The sequence below is a fragment of the Cucurbita pepo genome, chromosome LG10, assembly GCF_002806865.2.
Source record: "Cucurbita pepo subsp. pepo cultivar mu-cu-16 chromosome LG10, ASM280686v2, whole genome shotgun sequence".
NCBI classification, from domain to species: Eukaryota; Viridiplantae; Streptophyta; class Magnoliopsida; order Cucurbitales; family Cucurbitaceae; genus Cucurbita; species Cucurbita pepo.
The window spans coordinates 4610850-4628226 of NC_036647.1; the positions used below are offsets into that span (position 1 = coordinate 4610850).

General features: G+C 35.9%; 3 protein-coding genes and 1 long non-coding RNA gene across 16 annotated transcripts in view; 1 reads left to right on the top strand and 3 right to left on the bottom strand.

Annotated features, from left to right (window-relative positions):
• Window positions 1-550: 550 nt before the first annotated feature.
• Window positions 551-7332, top strand: LOC111804142 (lysine-specific demethylase JMJ25). 7 transcript variants are annotated; one of them, XM_023688843.1, is made up of 13 exons: window positions 551-1360; window positions 1467-1612; window positions 2077-2182; window positions 2260-2392; window positions 2501-2561; window positions 2663-3389; window positions 3530-3859; window positions 3948-4430; window positions 4508-4580; window positions 4657-4742; window positions 4913-5032; window positions 5120-5207; window positions 7247-7332. In XM_023688843.1, exons 1-12 carry the CDS (start codon window positions 704-706, stop codon window positions 5201-5203), a joined length of 3006 nt encoding a protein of 1001 aa, XP_023544611.1. In that variant the 5' UTR covers window positions 551-703; the 3' UTR covers window positions 5204-5207; window positions 7247-7332. The 7 variants fall into 7 exon arrangements, with proteins under 7 accessions (XP_023544611.1, XP_023544610.1, XP_023544614.1 ...); XM_023688842.1 differs by lacking the exon at window positions 7247-7332 and adding an exon at window positions 6465-6663; XM_023688846.1 differs by lacking the exon at window positions 7247-7332 and having other exon boundaries at window positions 3530-3617; window positions 3696-3859; window positions 5120-5462.
• LOC111804143 lies at window positions 7095-8014 on the bottom strand. Its single transcript, XR_002816467.1, has 2 exons — window positions 7871-8014; window positions 7095-7418 (listed from the first exon to the last, which is right to left on the bottom strand). It is a non-coding gene; the product is annotated as an uncharacterized LOC111804143 (long non-coding RNA).
• A 4686-nt stretch (window positions 8015-12700) lies between these two features.
• On the bottom strand, window positions 12701-14502 carry LOC111804251 (transcription factor MYB41-like). Of its 2 annotated transcripts, XM_023688986.1 has the most exons (4): window positions 14210-14502; window positions 13827-13977; window positions 13606-13735; window positions 12701-13522 (listed from the first exon to the last, which is right to left on the bottom strand). In XM_023688986.1, the coding sequence occupies exons 2-4, from the start codon at window positions 13957-13959 to the stop codon at window positions 12745-12747; spliced, it is 1041 nt and encodes a 346-aa protein (XP_023544754.1). In that variant the 5' UTR covers window positions 13960-13977; window positions 14210-14502; the 3' UTR covers window positions 12701-12744. The 2 variants fall into 2 exon arrangements, with proteins under 2 accessions (XP_023544754.1, XP_023544755.1); XM_023688987.1 differs by lacking the exon at window positions 14210-14502 and having other exon boundaries at window positions 13827-13988.
• A 1454-nt stretch (window positions 14503-15956) lies between these two features.
• The window catches only part of LOC111804278 (putative PAP-specific phosphatase, mitochondrial), an 8037-nt gene continuing 6616 nt past the window's right edge, over window positions 15957-17377 (bottom strand). For 3 of the 6 annotated variants that reach the window (XR_002816502.1, XR_002816500.1, XR_002816501.1), the window contains exon 11: window positions 15957-16926. The gene's annotated coding sequence lies outside the window, so the exon portion shown is untranslated. Of the gene's footprint in view, window positions 16934-17377 lie in introns of all 6 variants that reach the window. The other 3 variants (XR_002816497.1, XR_002816498.1, XR_002816499.1) reach the window with 1 other exon arrangement.

The following is a 17377-nucleotide window of genomic DNA, read 5'->3' on the forward strand; positions in this document are numbered from 1 at the left end:
CCCATTTCAACATATTCAACAAATGGGTCTTTTTCTTTATGATTCAAATGAGTGATCATATTATCTTGGCACAGTGTGACAGAAGCCATATAAACACATATTCCTCACTCTTTATAACCTCTGCATATCATAAACAGAGTCACATTTTGAGCAATTTTCAGCACCAAAATCCTGCCTTTCTTATGTTAATGACACAAAAAAGAAGGCAAAAATCTGCATTTTGAGACACAGCACAAGATGCCTGTTCTGTTCTTATTTCCCACATTAACATCTGACATCTAAACATATGCACAGAAAAATTTGTTTCAAGAAACAGGAAATTCATGTTTTTTTTTTTTTAAAAAAGTTGGGTTTACCTCTGAATTAATCAATGTTTATGAGATGATAAGCATCATTATACAAATGAAAATTGTAATTAGTTTCAGGAATTGGATCTTAATCTGTTACCAATAAGGATTTGGGGTTTCCTGATTATTACGAATGTGCCACTTCCTTCCTTTTGGGACTCCCTCTGTTTTGTTTCCCCTAATAAATGTTCATTATATTTTGACGCCCTCCTCCCTCCTCCTTCCCCCTTTTCGTTTCTACTGCATTTTTTTCTGCTCCAGAGATTGGCTTTTTTGGGTGTTCGACTTTCTGGGTTTTCTTCATCTGATTGTTTTCTCTGAGAAAATTTGTGTGTTTTTTTTGTTTGGGAGGGCTAATGGAAGAAGAAGAAGAGGGACTTCCTGACCATCTGCGGTGCAAGAGGACTGATGGGAAGCAATGGCGTTGCAAACGAAGAGTGATGGAGAATCTGAAGCTTTGTGAAATTCACTATCTCCAAGGCCGTCATCGTCAATACAAGGAGAAAGTTCCTGATTCTCTCAAACTTCAAAGGACGAACAGGAAATCGATTGAAGCAGATTCGAATGTTGAAAACCTCGTAATTAGGGCGCCGAAAGCGGCAGCACTGGCGAAACTAATGAAGAAGAAGAAGAAGAAATTAGCGGGGGCTTCAGCCGCATTGGATGGGATTATGAATAGAATGAAGATGAAGAAAGGGAGTATGCAGGTGGAGTTGATACGGATGGTGCTGCGGAGGGAAGTGGAGAAGAGAAGAAAGAAGAAGGTTGTGGAGAAGACCAGGAAGTGTATGAAGAACTTCGGTAACGAAATTGAGTTGGAGAAGAACAGTGATAAGGAAATGATGAGACAATTGCCCAATGGACTCATGGCTATTTCTCCTTCTCCATCTCCTCTCCAATCTGGCAATGAAGCTTCTTCCAGCGGAATCAAGTCTGGGGCAGAATCAAGGCCGATTCAGCAACGGCGATTTCGGTCCAAGAATGTCAATATTCTTCCAGTTGGTGACTTGCAGGTAAACATATTCGTTTCTGTTCCACTGATATGGTTCGATTGGAGATTCAATTTGTTGATTTCAATGGTTTCTTCTATTTAGTTTTCAGCATTTTTCTTTCCCTTAGGTTCTACCATATGGGCGTAATGTGGGGAATTTGAGAAAATGTAGGAGGAAGAAGTGCCATGGGTGTCAGAAAAGTACTTCTTGGAGTTTAACTCAGTGTTCAAGTTGTCAAAAGACCTTCTTCTGCGTAGACTGCATCAGAGAGCGGTAAGTGTTGGGTGTTTTTGTTCAACTCGGGCCTTTCCATTGATGATTATGAACTTTTAATCAGATGTTGATTGGCTTAGTTCACAACTCCAGGGCCTTAATCCGGAGTTGGCATGATTGAAGTATAAGAATGTATAAGGCTTTGTTAAGGGTAGTCAATTTGCTTAGATAAGTTGATACAAATGCCTGCACGTATTTCCTTATCAACCCGATTGCTCCTCCCCTCACTTGAGCCAATAGCTTGTATATGCCGTAGTTATGATATATTAAACTTGTTGATTAGCAATAAGCAACTTTCTTGGGAAAACTTGTACAAATTTCAGATTATAGAGCATTGTCAGTACTTTGAAAGAATTAAATGAAACGAAAAACATCCTTATGTTTCACATTATGATCATAACTTTTCACCTTTACCATTTGTTAAGATGACATTATCCTTTAACTCTAAGTTTATGACGATGCAGGTATTTCGATACACCGGAAGAAGTTAAAAGGGCCTGCCCTGTTTGCCGTGGGATTTGCAACTGTAAGGACTGCTCAGTGTATCAATCTTTGCACACAGAATGTAAGGTCTGATATGAAAGGCTTATTTGTGTCTACCCATGGTTCTTGCAAAGTTGAATATTGATGCTCATCAGCTAAATCAGTTTCAGGATTTTTCGGGAGATGGCGTTGGAAAAATTTTACGTTTCCATTATTTGATTTGTGTTCTTCTCCCTATGCTCAAACAAATAAACATAGAGAAGCACGCAGAGCTTGAAACAGAGGCCATGGTAAAAGGTAGCATTAGATTCAACAACTATTGGTCATATATTGATTAATTCTGATTTCAATCAAAATGTGTTATTTGTATGCAATTTCCATTTCTGAGTTTCTTGCGTGCAATAGGGATAGAACTTTCCGAAGTTGATATCAAGCAGGAGGAATTTAGCAGTCTTGAACATTGTTGGTATGCTGCTTCATATGCTGGAACGAATAGTACCTGCCATACTTCTTTTTGATATTTAATTTCCTTGACTTCTCATGATTGGTTTCACAATTGATGTACAGCAGTAACTGCAAAACTGTTATTGCGGATCTCTACAGAAGTTGCCCAAGTTGTTCCTATAATCTCTGCTTAAGTTGCTGCCGTAATCACGAGGATTCGAATGGAGTATATAACATGTCTGTTCCGAAGTATCGTAATGGAAAGAAAACCTGTCTGTCTGATAAAAAGAAACTTTTGAGAAACAAGAAGTTAAATCCTAGTCTGTGGCTTCCTTCTTCCAAATCATTGCATAAAGGGAGAGTTCATAATAGTGTTAGACATTTTTCTTGTCCGTCAAAAGAATGTGGCAGTTGCATTGACAGCCTTCTTGAGTTGAGATGCATTTTCCCGTTAAGTTGGACTAAGGAACTTGAAGTGAGTGCAGAAGAAATAGTATGCAGCTATGATTTTCCAGAGTCTGTCGATGCGTCGTCAAACTGTACTTTGTGCTTTAGTGAGGATCATAAGGTTGATGGAACTGAAGAGTTCCAGAAAGTAGCTGTCCGAGAGGATTCAAATGATAACTATTTGTATTATCCCAGCCTTCATGATATCCGTCTTGATGACCTCGAGCACTTTCAGAGGCACTGGGTTAAGGGTCATCCAGTAATTGTACGTAATGTACTGGAGAATTCAGATCTGACTTGGGATCCAGTAGTTATGTTTTGCACTTACCTTGAGAGAACCATTTCGAGATACGAAAATAGCACGAGTCTCCCTGAAGCTACCAATAACTTGGATTGGTGTGAGGTCAGCATTATCCCTAGCAAACTTTGTAGATGCAATATACTCGTTCGCCTCTTTGTATTTGGATTTCTGTTTGTTGGGTTTGAATGATTCTATCTTGTTTGGAAGTTCCTCCGTTTGTGACCGTTGAATTCTTCGTGCAGGTAGAAATTGGCATTAGGCAGTATTTTATGGGTTCTCTAAAGGGACAGACGCACACAAACACTTGTAACAACATGCTAAAATTAAAAGGTTGGCTTTCTTCCCATTTGTTTCAAGAGCAGTTTCCAGCTCATTATGCTGAAATAATGCGAATTCTACCACTTCAAGAATACATGAACCCCATGTCTGGTCTTCTGAATCTAGCTGCAAAGTTGCCACAGGAAACTGCAAAGCCTGACATGGGTCCATCTGTCTATATTGCCTATGGATGTTCTGAAGATCATGTTTTGACTGACTCTGTCTCCCGATTATGTTATGACTCGTACGACGTGGTATGCTTATTCTTTATCGATCATTGATCTGAGTGATGATTTTCATTAAATTTTTAGATGGGCTGTTAATTCAATATTTTTATGGCAGATTAACATTTTGGTCCACAGTACAGACGTCCCTGTTTCAACAGAACAACTTACAAAAGTTGTAAACTTGCTTCAAAGGCAAAGGGCTCTAAGGGAGTCCTCCAATACCTCTACTAATCAGTCAAGTGTGGAGTCTTGTAAGCCTGGAGAAGAAACACCCCTCAGTAAGAGGTTTGCAAAAGTACCCTGTTTTTCTGTATCCACTGATCAAGTGTATGCTCATGGTATTAAACGCCCTAGTATGAGCTCTGACGGTACATGTGATTCGGATCATGAACCATTAATGCTTCGGTGCAAATCTTCCCGAATTAATGAGACAACTGGAGATCAAAAGAAGTTTAGGGATCAGACAAAATCATCTCTTGTTGCTGGAAACAATTCTTCAAAGTCGTGTCGTGCCCAATGGGATGTCTTTCGGAGGCAAGATGTTCCAAGGCTATCAGAGTACCTTCGCAGGCATTCTGATGAGCTCGTTCATAAGCATGTAAGCCCTGAACATATAGTGTCCCGTATTAGCATGTGCCGATCCAATCGACTAATCACTCACTGCATCTCGTGCAGGTTGTGCATCCAATTCTCGACCAGAATTTTTTTCTCGATGCAACCCACAAATTGAGGCTGAAGGAGGAGTTTCGTACGTATTGTTTTATATTCCTCACTACTTCCTTTGTGTTAGATACTGATGGAGTCATTATTTCTTATGCCATTAGAAATTGAACCATGGACTTTTGAACAAAATGTTGGAGAAGCTGTCATTATTCCTGCTGGATGTCCATACCAGATACAGAATCGACAGGTCTAAAGAACAATGCAATCTCTTTACAAATTTCTATTCTATTCTTGTTTCTTGAGAAATAGCTCAGTGTTTGAATTATTCTGATGTTGTTCTTGTCATTGATTTGTTTCTTGAAAAAAGAAGAATTACCCTCTTCTAATACATTATATAATCTTGTCTTTGAACTGCAGTCTTGCGTTCACGTAGTATTAGATTTCATCTCACCTGAAAGCGTTGGCGAAAGTATCCAGTTGATCGACGAGGTTCGACTGCTACCAGAAAACCACATAGCAAAAGTGAAGACATTAGAGGTTAAAATCTTGACTATCCTAATTAGAAATGCATACATTAATCACTAGATAACAGCATGGTTAAAGTCATCTTTGTTCTCAACGTAGGTAAAAAAGAGGGCCCTCGCTACTATAGATGCAGCAATAAAAAGAGTTCGGGAGCTTACAAATGCACTGCAAGTACCCCATTGATCGTGTAAGGTTCTTTTTTTCTATCCCTTTATTTTTCTGGTTCAGCATTCTTTATCTACCATTGTCGGTGTCTAATATGCATCGAATTGGTTGATTTGATGCTCAATTTGACACACTTATAGAATATCTTTGGCATCTGTTGTCCAAATCTCTGTGGAGTTCAAGATGAAACCATACTGCACCTCCCTCACTTAAGCTAAATTTGTAGTTTCAAAGTTCTTTTACGAAATAATCTCAAAATAGATGGAGGATCAACTAATCTAGGCCGGTTTGAAATGATTAGAGTACTTAAAAATGCTTTGTTGCACTTAAAACTTCATTCCAAATAGCCTTAAGAGTTCTATAACAATGCCAAAGAAACTTTTGCAATATGCACCGAGGGTTGTGGCCCCAACTTTCATCTTATTTGATGTTTTTCACCTCTCCTGTGATTACATTGGAGTTCTTCTCTTTGTTGAAATTTGGATTTAAAGATCAAAGTTTGGTTCAGAGATTAATATGGGCAGGCTCTTCTCTTTCATTGGCCTTCAAGTTGCTTCAGATTGAAGCATTTTGGATTACAATGCCTGCCTGATTCATGTTTTGGTGAGCTGAGTGTCACGGTCATGCTCGTCCAGGGCGTGTTGCCCATGGTCGCATGCCCATGACAAGCCAAACCCTTGTCGTGTCTTTTCATTCTAGTGTTTTTACTTTTGTAGTTCTAGGGCGTACGCCTCAAAAATATATGTCTAGGCCTGCCAGACATGAAATGCCTCAGAATGTACTACGGGGGATATGACTAGTTGTCAACTTCTCCCTACCCAAGGTTATATATGCTAAGCCGTTGTTATCTCTCTCTTGCTTGCTTATATAACGTCTCTTTCAAAAATCTCTCTTTCTAAAATCTCTCTCTCCTCGTTTTCTAAAACCTTCTTTTAAAACCCTCCTCGTTTTCTAAAACCTTCTTTTAAAATCGAGGCTAGAGGCTTGATCATACGTCGCTTGACCGTAGGCGACGCAAAAACAAATTGGCTTAGCTCACTTGTCGTTAGAAAGTGAGTGCCGCACAATCGCTAGTCTGCTGCCTTCAAAAGTGCGATTGTGTCACGGAGCTCATAGATAATTTTGTTTTCATTAATGACCCACAAATTAAAGTCTATTCGTATTTTTTAAGAAAAGGCCATGAAAGTCGATCAACATCTAAAGTTTCATTTTAAGGTAAAAGAATAAAGATTTTAGCTTTATATATAGTTCAATGATAAGTGAGGTGGGATGTATGTAGGTTAGGTGAAATTTTGGGTTTGTTGCGTTGGTGACCTGAGTAACATGAATAGAGTTCACAACTCAATCAAGACATTGATGTAGTTCAAGCTGATGTAGGTGAGGAGGCCTAGGTAGTTTGTTTCTTTCAAGATTTTGATTATGTGCGAGATCTACAAGACTTCCTAGGCCTCTGTACCTGCACGGGTTGGATCTATAGTCCTTTGAACTTCTTGAAATTCTTGAAGAGACAGTGGTGGTGTGTAGAAGTTTGAGAGTGACTAGTACATTGACAAATGTGAGAGCATCTAAAAGGCTTCCCAGATTGATCCCGTATACCATTAAATTTTTTTTGTAAGATTCATAACCACCAGTTACAGAACAAATTTTAAAATGATATAGAATGATCTAGAGTTAGTATTGGTAGCAACTATGATCGATTACTCTCATTCATGTGTATATCGATTCATTCATGTATCTCTTATCTATTTGGGCATCACATTATCACAACTTCTACCTTGACGACTCTTCCTTTAGAATCCATTGATTTTCATTGTGGTCCTGGTGCAACTATTAGGGTGTTCATGTGACCCAAGAATCCGACAAACTCGGATTACCCAACCCAAACTATAAGGGTTTAGGTTGAGTTAGATTTTTTTTTTTTTGTTGAATTTTTGGAAAACTGAGCATTCGAGTCCACAGGTTAACATTTGTTTGGTCAAGTTGACCCGACTAACTCAACAATACACATCACATTTTTTTAGTTTTTAAGGTAAGATGGATGAAAATCTTCTCCTCGTGCAGTTCGATGGGGGAAGAATTATGTCCTCAGGATAAAAAACTGCAATGTGAGAAATTTATTTCGAAAGAGAGGCCCTACTGCAACAATCCCCGCTCTTCCTTGCTTCTACATGCCTGTCTTTGGCTCGTAATGAGCGAACGTACTGTGTTCGTTACATTTCCCAGCATCAAATATCTGCAAGAATCAAAGTTAGTTTAGCACCAAGGTACTATGACAGCGGGAAATGTTGTGTTCAAGTAACTCATGTTAACATTCTTCAAAAAGACAGTAGGTAATTCATGGTTTCACAAGAAAACAGTCACAAATTAGCTACGCAGCGTGCTTTGCTTGAGCACTTGCACATTCTTCCCTTCCAAACATCAACAATAAATTATTCTAACACCTCCGGTACGCTGTATGAGCAGAGTCTGGACGGACATAAATCCAATTACATGCTAAAATTTGCGAGATTCATAAGCTCGCGCCAAAACCAGTGTTTCACCATAGAAAATTGGAAGCCTAAAAATTCAAAGAGAACCGAATAGATTCAACACAAAAGGCTCTAACACGACACAATACCAGAGAAGAAAACTATGTATATCAAAACACGAAGACACTATACTATATAAGATCAAAAGGCTCAAAACCTCGACATGGTGATCGGAAACTTGATGAGGAATGGATCCGGAAATCATGCGCAGGCGGAGAAAGATTCGTACCAGTATTTTGTTTTGAAGAATTCACCCTTAGGCACTCTCCTTGAGCTTGAGCATCACCGAACTGAGATTCGAATTTTTAGGATTTTTTCACCCAAGCGATGCAAGAGGTAGAGGAAGAAATAGCAATGGGCCATAACTGAAAATTGGGCCGAAGTTAATTGGGCCGAAGTTATTTTGGCCAGTTATTAAGGCCCAACTTACCCTCATTCTCAAGGGCTTTACCCGACTTAGCTCAAGCTGGAAGAGAAGAGAGTTTAAAATATATAAATTTGAAGAACAAAAAGTTTAGAGAAAAAAAGAATTAAAATTTTCAATACTAAAACTAAATAAAATTTAGTAAGAGTTTATATAAACTTTAGATCGATGTAGAAGCACGACGGCTATATTGTTGAGAGCCAACATGATGGGAAAAGATGCGACGTTGAGTTTAAAAAACCTTAGCTCAATGTAAAATCATGAGGCTCGACCCTAAAGTAAAAGCAAGTCGTCTCGAGTTACGAGTGATTTGAAGTACACTTACGATTGATTTTGTATGACCGAGTGAAGCTTAGTTGCATATAAAGTGAAATTCAGTTAAGGACATAAAAGAATTTAGTCCTCAAGTCAGATTGTAACAGTCAAAGTCCACTGCTAGCAGATATTGTTCGTGAGGTTGACAATGATACATAACGGGTCAAAGCGGACAATATCATTCCTTATAAGAGTGTGAAAACATCTCTATACATAACGGGTCAAAGCGGGTAATACGTAACGAACTAAAGCAGACAATATCTACAAGTGGTAGACTTAAACGGTTATACAGATAAATCTAATGAATATTGGGCAAGAATTTTTGTTGATGCACCATAATTGAATCTTATATCATAACGTTGCATGGTTGAAAGAGTATCTCGTGTGACATCTCGTGTACGTTTGCAATCATTAGATGGGTGTGTTTCAATTTGAGAAAACATTATTTGGAAATTTAGAAATTAAAAAAAAAAGGTTAAAGATTAGATAATGGTGCCCACACGATGACAAATGCAAATTCTAAAAGAAAAAGCTTTTGACTTTTGAAAAGCATGATGAATAATTGATCATTTGGTGATCAATATGGAATTGACACACAAATCAAACAAATTGTACACTCAAAAACATTATTTGACTAAAATAGTGAACATTAATAGCTATTTTCAACAATAAAGTCAAATCAAATTAACGTAGACAGTAACCGTATAAATGTGAGATCCCACATTGATAAGAGAGGAGAACAAAGCATCATTCATAAGGGTGTAGAAACCTCTTCGTAATAGACTCAATTTAAAACTATGAAAGTGACGGCGATAGGTAACGAGTCAAAGCGAACAATATATACTAACAGTGGGTTTAAGCTTCAACTATTACAAATGGTATTGGAGCTACATGTTCAGGATTGTTAGGACTGACTCCCACATTAGTTAATTTAGGGAATGATCGTGTGTTTATAAGTAAAGAAATACATCTCTATTGGTACGAGGCATTTTAGGGAAGCCGAAAGCAAAGCCATGAACACTTATACTCAAAGTGGACAATATCATACCATTGTGAAGAATCGTGATTCCTAACACTAGACACCGAACAGTATACCAACGAATAACATTTGAATTGTAACGTTGAGGCTCACAAACATATTAAAACCTTAAAACTGAAAGCACTCGAGTGGGAATGCATTGACCCATATGTGCAAATAGGTTAAAATTCTCATAACGAGGTGGTCAAAAGGGGAAAAGGGGGAGCCAAGTTGAGAAAATGAGCAACTTTTATGTTATAAACACATCCAAAAAAGGAGAGAGAGGGCTTCTAGATGTGTTGAACTAACAAACCAGACAATCTTAAGCTTACCACAGCCACAGGATTGGGTTAACGAACAGAAAAAGAAAACTAGAAAGATCAGAAGAATTGGGAGAAATCTCTCATTCTATTGAAGAATAAAATTGGCTATTATATAGCGTTACATAATCAAATTCGATAGGACTAAATCTGGTATGACTAAATCTAATTCAAATAATTAAATCAAATCTAATCCAAATAATCAAATCTAATCGAGCCAAGGAGACGAAAAACTTCGGGATTAGGGACCCCAATTATTGAACCCTACTTTTCTTCGTTGTCCATCATGCCTTTGCGCTGTCTTTAAGATGAAGCCAAGTGAAAAGAAAAGGAAGTGCGGCGCGGGAAGAGACAGTACAAATTACTTAGGAAGGTTGTTTTTGTGTCGTGTTTTTCTTTGGGCGGCGGAGGGAGACAAAGAAGTGTGAGTCAAAGGTCGGCTGGTAGTCAAAGATGGAGCTCCACCTCTCTACACTCGCCTAACTAGACACGTACAGCAGCCTTGGATTCGATCATCAAGCTGTGTTGCCCACATTTTTACATCTGAAACATTTTGACGTCTAATATGACGTTTACGTTACGTTACGTGCAGTGCTTTGCTTTTAAGAACGCCTTTAGTTTTTTCTTTAATGTTTGAAATCGTAGACATCCATAATGTTAGATGAATACGACTCTCTACAATTGTATGATATTGTTCATTTTGAATATAAGCTCTCGTGGTTTTGCTTTGGACTTCTCCAAAATGTCTCGTACTAATGGAGATAGTATTATTTGATTATAAACTCATGATCATTCTCTAAATTAGTCGATGTGGGACTTTTATCCAACACACAATACTATGATATTGTTGAGCATAAACTCTAATGATTTTGTTTTTGTGTGAAATCTCTTATTGGTTAGAGAGGAGAGAACCAAACATTTATCATAAGGGTGTGGAAACTTATTCCTAGTAGATGAGTTTTAAAACCGTGAGGCTAGCGGCAATATATTGCAGGTTGGTTATTCGTCAGCACGGGTTTAGCTTATGATGTTTTTGGAAGCTCTTATTCAAATGAATATTTTACAGAGAACCGACAAGAAATTTCATTAATATCTGGTCGTTTTGATTTTTTGGAACAACTCTGATGAATTTAGTAAATCTTTTTAGGAGGAACAAATGATTATCGATAAAACTTATCCTATTTTTACAGTGTGATGGTTGGCTGTTCACGTACTAGTTGTACCTACCGTTTCTTTTTTAGGGTCAATATCAGCAATGCAGTTCATCCAACGATAAACAGGCAAAAACGGACAATATTTTCTAGTGGTGAACTTGAGCTGTTACAATGGTATCAAAGCTAGACACTAGGTAATGTGTCAACGAGGACGCTGGCCTTCAAGGGGTAGATTGTGAGATCCCACGTTCGTTGGAAAAGGAAACTAAATATTTATTATAAGGGTGTGAAAATCTCTCTATAGTAGACGCGTTTTAAACCATGAGGCTGACAGTGGAACGTAACAGATTAAAACGGACAACTATTAACGGTGAGCTTGAACTGTTACATTTTAGTTTCCCCTAAATGACTCGTACCAAAGCGTATATGTAACTCCATATAGGGCCTTGACTCTTCGAGCGAACGAGAAGGCGTTTAGGGTTTAGGGTTTAAAAGGAAACAAAACCAAACACAAGAACCATGACATTATTTTCAGTTAAAGCAACCTTTTGGTTTTTTATTTTTAATTTTATTTTCAATTTTCACATTAAAATTAATGTGGTCCCTACGACACAACGCCACCGCACAAAATCCACCACGTGTTCTCATCTTTGTCAAACTCATTGCCACGCAAATTAATATAATATTATCACCTTTTATCTTTTCATGAAAACACACTGTTCCTCCATCCAGCTGGACTGAACAGCTGGCCTAACCACACCCTCCGCCACCCTCCGCCGCCCCTTCCCCCGCCGGGAAATTTGACTCGCTGTCGGGAAGCACTACGACACCAGAAATCGCTAATTATTGCATTAATATAATCATCCCTTAATTAACCCTAAACCTCTTGTTTAACAAATTTTTTAATAATTAAATGGATCAACATGAAAATTACATAATAACGTGTAAATAAAGTATTCTTATTTATTATATTAATATATTAAAGAAAAATAATTTATTTATTTATTTTATTAACATCATTCTGTAATACATGTCAATGGCGCCAAGATATATGACGCAACACAATCTATATGAAGATCATGTAATTATATTTAATTAACAATTAATTAACCAAATAATTAAATATTAAACATGTAATATTCTAATCTTATAGAATGACATGCAACAGAAGAAGATGCTTCCGGATGTGATTATAATTAATTATATTCTAAATATATAATTTAGTGTCTAATTTTTTTTAATTATTTTTTCAATTTAATACCTAACCTTTTAAAAAGTTTGATTTTTTTTCTCCATTAGGCCATTGTTGTCGTAAATTCATAACATAATGTCAAAATATACATTTTATTTATTGAATTACAAAAAAATACTCGTTAAAAATAGACTGTCACTCACTTGCTTCTAGAATAATAGATATATTAATTATTATATCATATAATATATTTTTACCAAATTTAAAAAAAAAAAAAAAATTAATTTTATATCTATTTAGACTACGAGCGTCTAATAAATTTTAGAACTTTTAGATTTATGTGTCTATTCGATCTCGGAACTTTAAAAATTCTCTAATTTTATATATAATATATCAATTAATTTTTAAATTTTTTAAATAAATTTAGATTATTATATATTTTCAAATTTGATGTATTTTTTTTAAGATAAGTTCATTTAAAATTTTAATAAAAATAAACTATTGAAAGAAAAAAAAAAGACATGGTCTAAATTATAGATTTAGGCATAATTAAAAATACTTAAGAAATTTACAAGGTATCATTCTAAAAGGTTGTATGATACTACGGGTTACACGAAAGGATTAACATCCAACAAATCGGGGATTTCGAACTTAAAAAAATCGCTGCAGTAGCTTTCTTTCTCATCCTGATCAGTCCCATTGCCATTGGCAGTACTGAAATATGTGGAATTTGAGTTCAATGGCGTCGGGCTCGAGTTCAGAGTCGACGTTTCGGGGGAAGGCTCGATGACTTGTTGATGAACTTGTTCTTGTTCTTGTTCTTGTTTATAAAAATCGTAACTTGGAAGAGCACACTCCGAGTAATCGAAACCGTTCAATTCTTGAGTTTGTTGTTGGCAATTTTGGGAGTAGAAGTCAGAGAAGTTTGATGATGGGAATAAATAGGCTTCTCCGCCGCAAGAGGTGGTGGTGGACGGGCTGCATCCGGCGGAGGCTTCATGCAGCGGCGGAAGAGCTGGCGATTGGTCAATTTGGTAGTGGGGTTGTTGGGGAGGAAGCAACTGTGATTGAGATATGATCATGTTGGACTGTTCATGATTTTCAACGTTTTGCATCGAAAAATGAGACATATTGTTAAACGACATGAAGGAATTGGCCAATCTATTGTGAATTCCAATCAACCTTGAGAAACTGTTGATTTGAGAATTGGGATTATTGTAAAAAGATGACCCCAAAATCGACGATAAATCCAAAACATCAAGCCTCGGGTTATGAGTTACCGGATCGATTCCCATTCTCAGAAGCTTTTTTCTAATGTGGGTATTCCAATAATTCTTTATTTCGTTATCAGTTCTCCCCGGTAATCGAGCAGCAATCGCAGACCACCTTAAAAAACGTAAAAAAAAAAAACCCAAATTTCGTAAAAAAAATCACTAAAACTAGAGATTACGAAAAATAATGAAACTTACTTGTTACCCAAAATGCTATGAAGCTGAATAATCGCTTCTTCTTCCTCGAATGAAAATCGTCCTCTCTTAATATCAGGTCTAAGATAGTTCGTCCACCGCAGACGACAGCTCTTCCCACATCGTTGGAGACCTAAAACGACCACAAAGTTTGAAACTTTATCGAATTTGAAGCAAACCCAATTGAGAAATGAGGTGAAATAGAGTAGAGAAGCAAAAAAAACCTGCATTTTTGGGGAGTGTTCTCCAATTTCCATAGCCATGTTTTTGAATATAATCAATGAGCTTCTGATCTTCTTCAGGAGTCCATGGGCCTTTCTTCAAGCCTTCTTTTTCACAGCATGGTGTTCTTCCCATTGTGTATGAATTTCAATGCTTAAAATGAGATTCACAGAGTGAAAAATGGATGAATTAAGCTCTATAAATAGAGACAGAGACATGAAGTCAAATGGGTTCGGTGCCGTCCACAGTTCACGATGACGTGTCCTCTTTCTCTTACTTAAACACACTATAATTACCACACTAATCCAAATTTAATTAAGAGTTAATCATCATAATTATGTGTTTTTATCCATCGCTTTCTTGTCTTCACATTATATATTCATACCTGTCATTGACTTGGTGAAGCCACGTGGCTGGTCTTGTTCATAGATCCTATTGAGCTACCCTCCCATGGCGTTTTTTTCTTCTCCGCTACGTGTATGCCGCGTGGCTTCCTCTCATTGGCTCATCCAATTGGTCAACGTTTCACTGTTTTGAGCTCGAACAGAGGATTTGGAGTTTGTAATATCCAAGACAAGAATTTTAATAATATATTAATTAAATTATTTTTGAATGGGATAGTGATGGAAATGAGCGTTGGATTAAACCAACCAATTTGTTACACGATAAGCTTATCAACCTCCGCACGCTATTTATTGTTCTTTGATTTTTATTTATAACTTTGTCTGCTCCCTAACATGCACCATCTCTTTGTCCATTTACGACAGTTTTCCAGTCAATATATACCTAAAGAAAAAAGAAAAAAGAANTTTTTTTTTTTTTTTTTTGTTGTTCTATCTCTACCGATGATGTCGGCCTTAACAAGTAACCACTAGTACTGGAAATAACGAGTCTTGTACGCTTTTAAAAATCAGATATTTTCTTCAGATTCTTGAAGAGAATTCACACTGTTGGAGGATGAAAGTCCCACGGCTAATTTAGAGAATGATTCATTGAGTTTATAATCAAAGAATACTATTTTCATCTGTTTGAGGCCTTTTGGGGAAACTCAAAGCAAAACCATGGGAGTTTATGCTTAAAGTGGACAATATCATACTATTGTAGAGAGTCGTATTCATCTAATAAACTTCATTGGGTCCATAAAGGCTAAAACTAAAAGGCCCGTTTGAGCTATTTTTTGTAATTTTTTGTGAGGGGGCAATTTTGTCCAAGAAAGAGGGATTTTGCATGATTATGTGTACGGAACTTCATATTGCCTTCAATGCCCAATTATTATTACATCATGAGCTGCAGTTGTTGGATCAATGGTTTGATTTTCTAGATCTTCCATTCTGGATCTTATGCGTGTCTTCATTAGAGCCGTTCAACTTACAGATTGAATGACCTCATCAGTCCATTATGCGAGCTGCCACGTCATGATCCCGCGGCCGCTTGTCGGCCCAGTATCCAAATGTAACGAAGCTCGGATTTTGCATTTGTTATAAAATCTATACCCTAAAGTTTTTTTTTTTTTTTTTGCCTATCATGCTGTTTTATGAATGTTGTATTCATACATGAATGGAATTATATAAAATACACATCAATTTTAGGGTATGTTTCGATTACAACCATATATTTTGAAAAGTTTTAATTTTAGATTTGAAATTTGTTAAAAATATATATATATATATATATATATATATATATATATATATATATATATCTTTTGAACTTTCAAATTTTAAATAAAATACATCTTTTTTGTAAAAATAAGATTTGAAAATGGACGTAAAATCAGTTGTAAATGATATTAGCTTATGTCTTCAACTTTTACCCATTTATTTTCATCTTGTGCTAATGAGGAAAAATCCTCTCAAAAAATGAAAGGCTCAATTAATTCATTAAAAAAATACTCTATTTTCTAAAAAGTGTCAATATTACCCCTGACCTTTCAGGTATATTTCAATACGATCATTCTGAGTAAAAATATGTTACAATCTAGAACAAAAAGTGCCCTAAAAGGAAAGTTGAAAGCTAAACATCACCACATTATTCAAAGATTTCCATAAATAACCGTAGTTTTGAAATATTTAAAAAAAGGTCATAAATAATTTGCAATTTTTAAAATAATAGAGCAAGGTATTTATTAGAGCTAGCCAAAATAAAACATTTATTTCATATTCTAGAAGCAAGCAGAACTGAAACCTACCACAAACATTAGAGACATATTGTGTATACTCTAACTGAAAATTAAAGACCCTCAAAATATGAATAACTCAAAACCTAACCATAGCAATACAAAAAAGAACAGAAACCCTAACAAGAGACTTTCTTGTGATAATGCTAACACAAGATAATTAGCAACTGAGTTCTGATTACTTGAACTTCATCTTCTTATAAACACAATTAGCTAGTTAACTCTCATCACTTGAACTCCAAAAATTTTATTATTAGTTGAGGTTTTTTAAATTATTAAAGCAACCAAATGCCTAATAAAGTATGAAAACTTATTTAATTCTAATTTTGAGAATTAGGTTTATGAAAGTCCATGGACTTCATATATACATTTTAACCAGGCTATGACACGTTTCAGTTGGATAATATGATATACAAAATTTAATGGTTGAAGCCAGCTGCCTACCAGTTCTACTTCTAATTCTAAACTAATGAATTTTTTAATGCCTAAATGGTCACTTCTAGCATGGAAAAAGTGAATGTATGTGAGGACTATATACACCCTGGAGTTGAAAATCACGTCCACAAGTTTCTAATCCATCTTAATCTAAGATCACTACGGTCAAATAATATTTTATTAACCCAGCAACATTTCTTCCGGAGGGTTTTCTTTTCTTTTCTTTTCAATCAAGACATTAGAAAATGGAAGAATTCAAATTTAAAATTATTGTTTTCAAAAAAATTTGTTAGAGAAAATGAAAGGAGAATAAGAAAACAACCAAAACATTTAATTTGAACCCAATGAATTCACATTGATTCATTAAGATACTTTTGTTCCCTCTACGGTGCTCAATATGCCATGAATAATTGTTTCATAAGATAAGACAAATTACTAACCTGGGAATGCAGAACTCCAACATTGCTCCAAAGATAAGACAAATTACTAACCTGTGAACTGCAGAATTCCAACCACATACCTCAATGAATTCCAGTCTTTTCAACAAGGGTTGTGTCATTTACAAAATAATAATAATAATAATAAAAGATAAACAACCTCTCATTGGTTTTCTAGAAACAAATCAAACAATTATAGAAAATAAGCTTTAAATTTGCCTTAATAACCTATACTTTCAAAAGCTTTAATATTATCCTTAAACTTTAAAAAAAAAAAAAAAAAAATACCCTTATTATTGGTTATGGTTGAAAATGGTTAAATATTTTGTTTCAATCGTTTTGTATTTGACCATCATCATTTTTCAAGTTTAGGAGGGGAGATTTTATTTTGGGACTTTCGGTAGGATTTTGTGGGATTCTTTAGTTTGAATTGAATTTATGGGTAATGTTTGGTTGCTTAAAAAATTGGTATAAGACAATGGGAAGGGAAAAGGAGAATATCTAT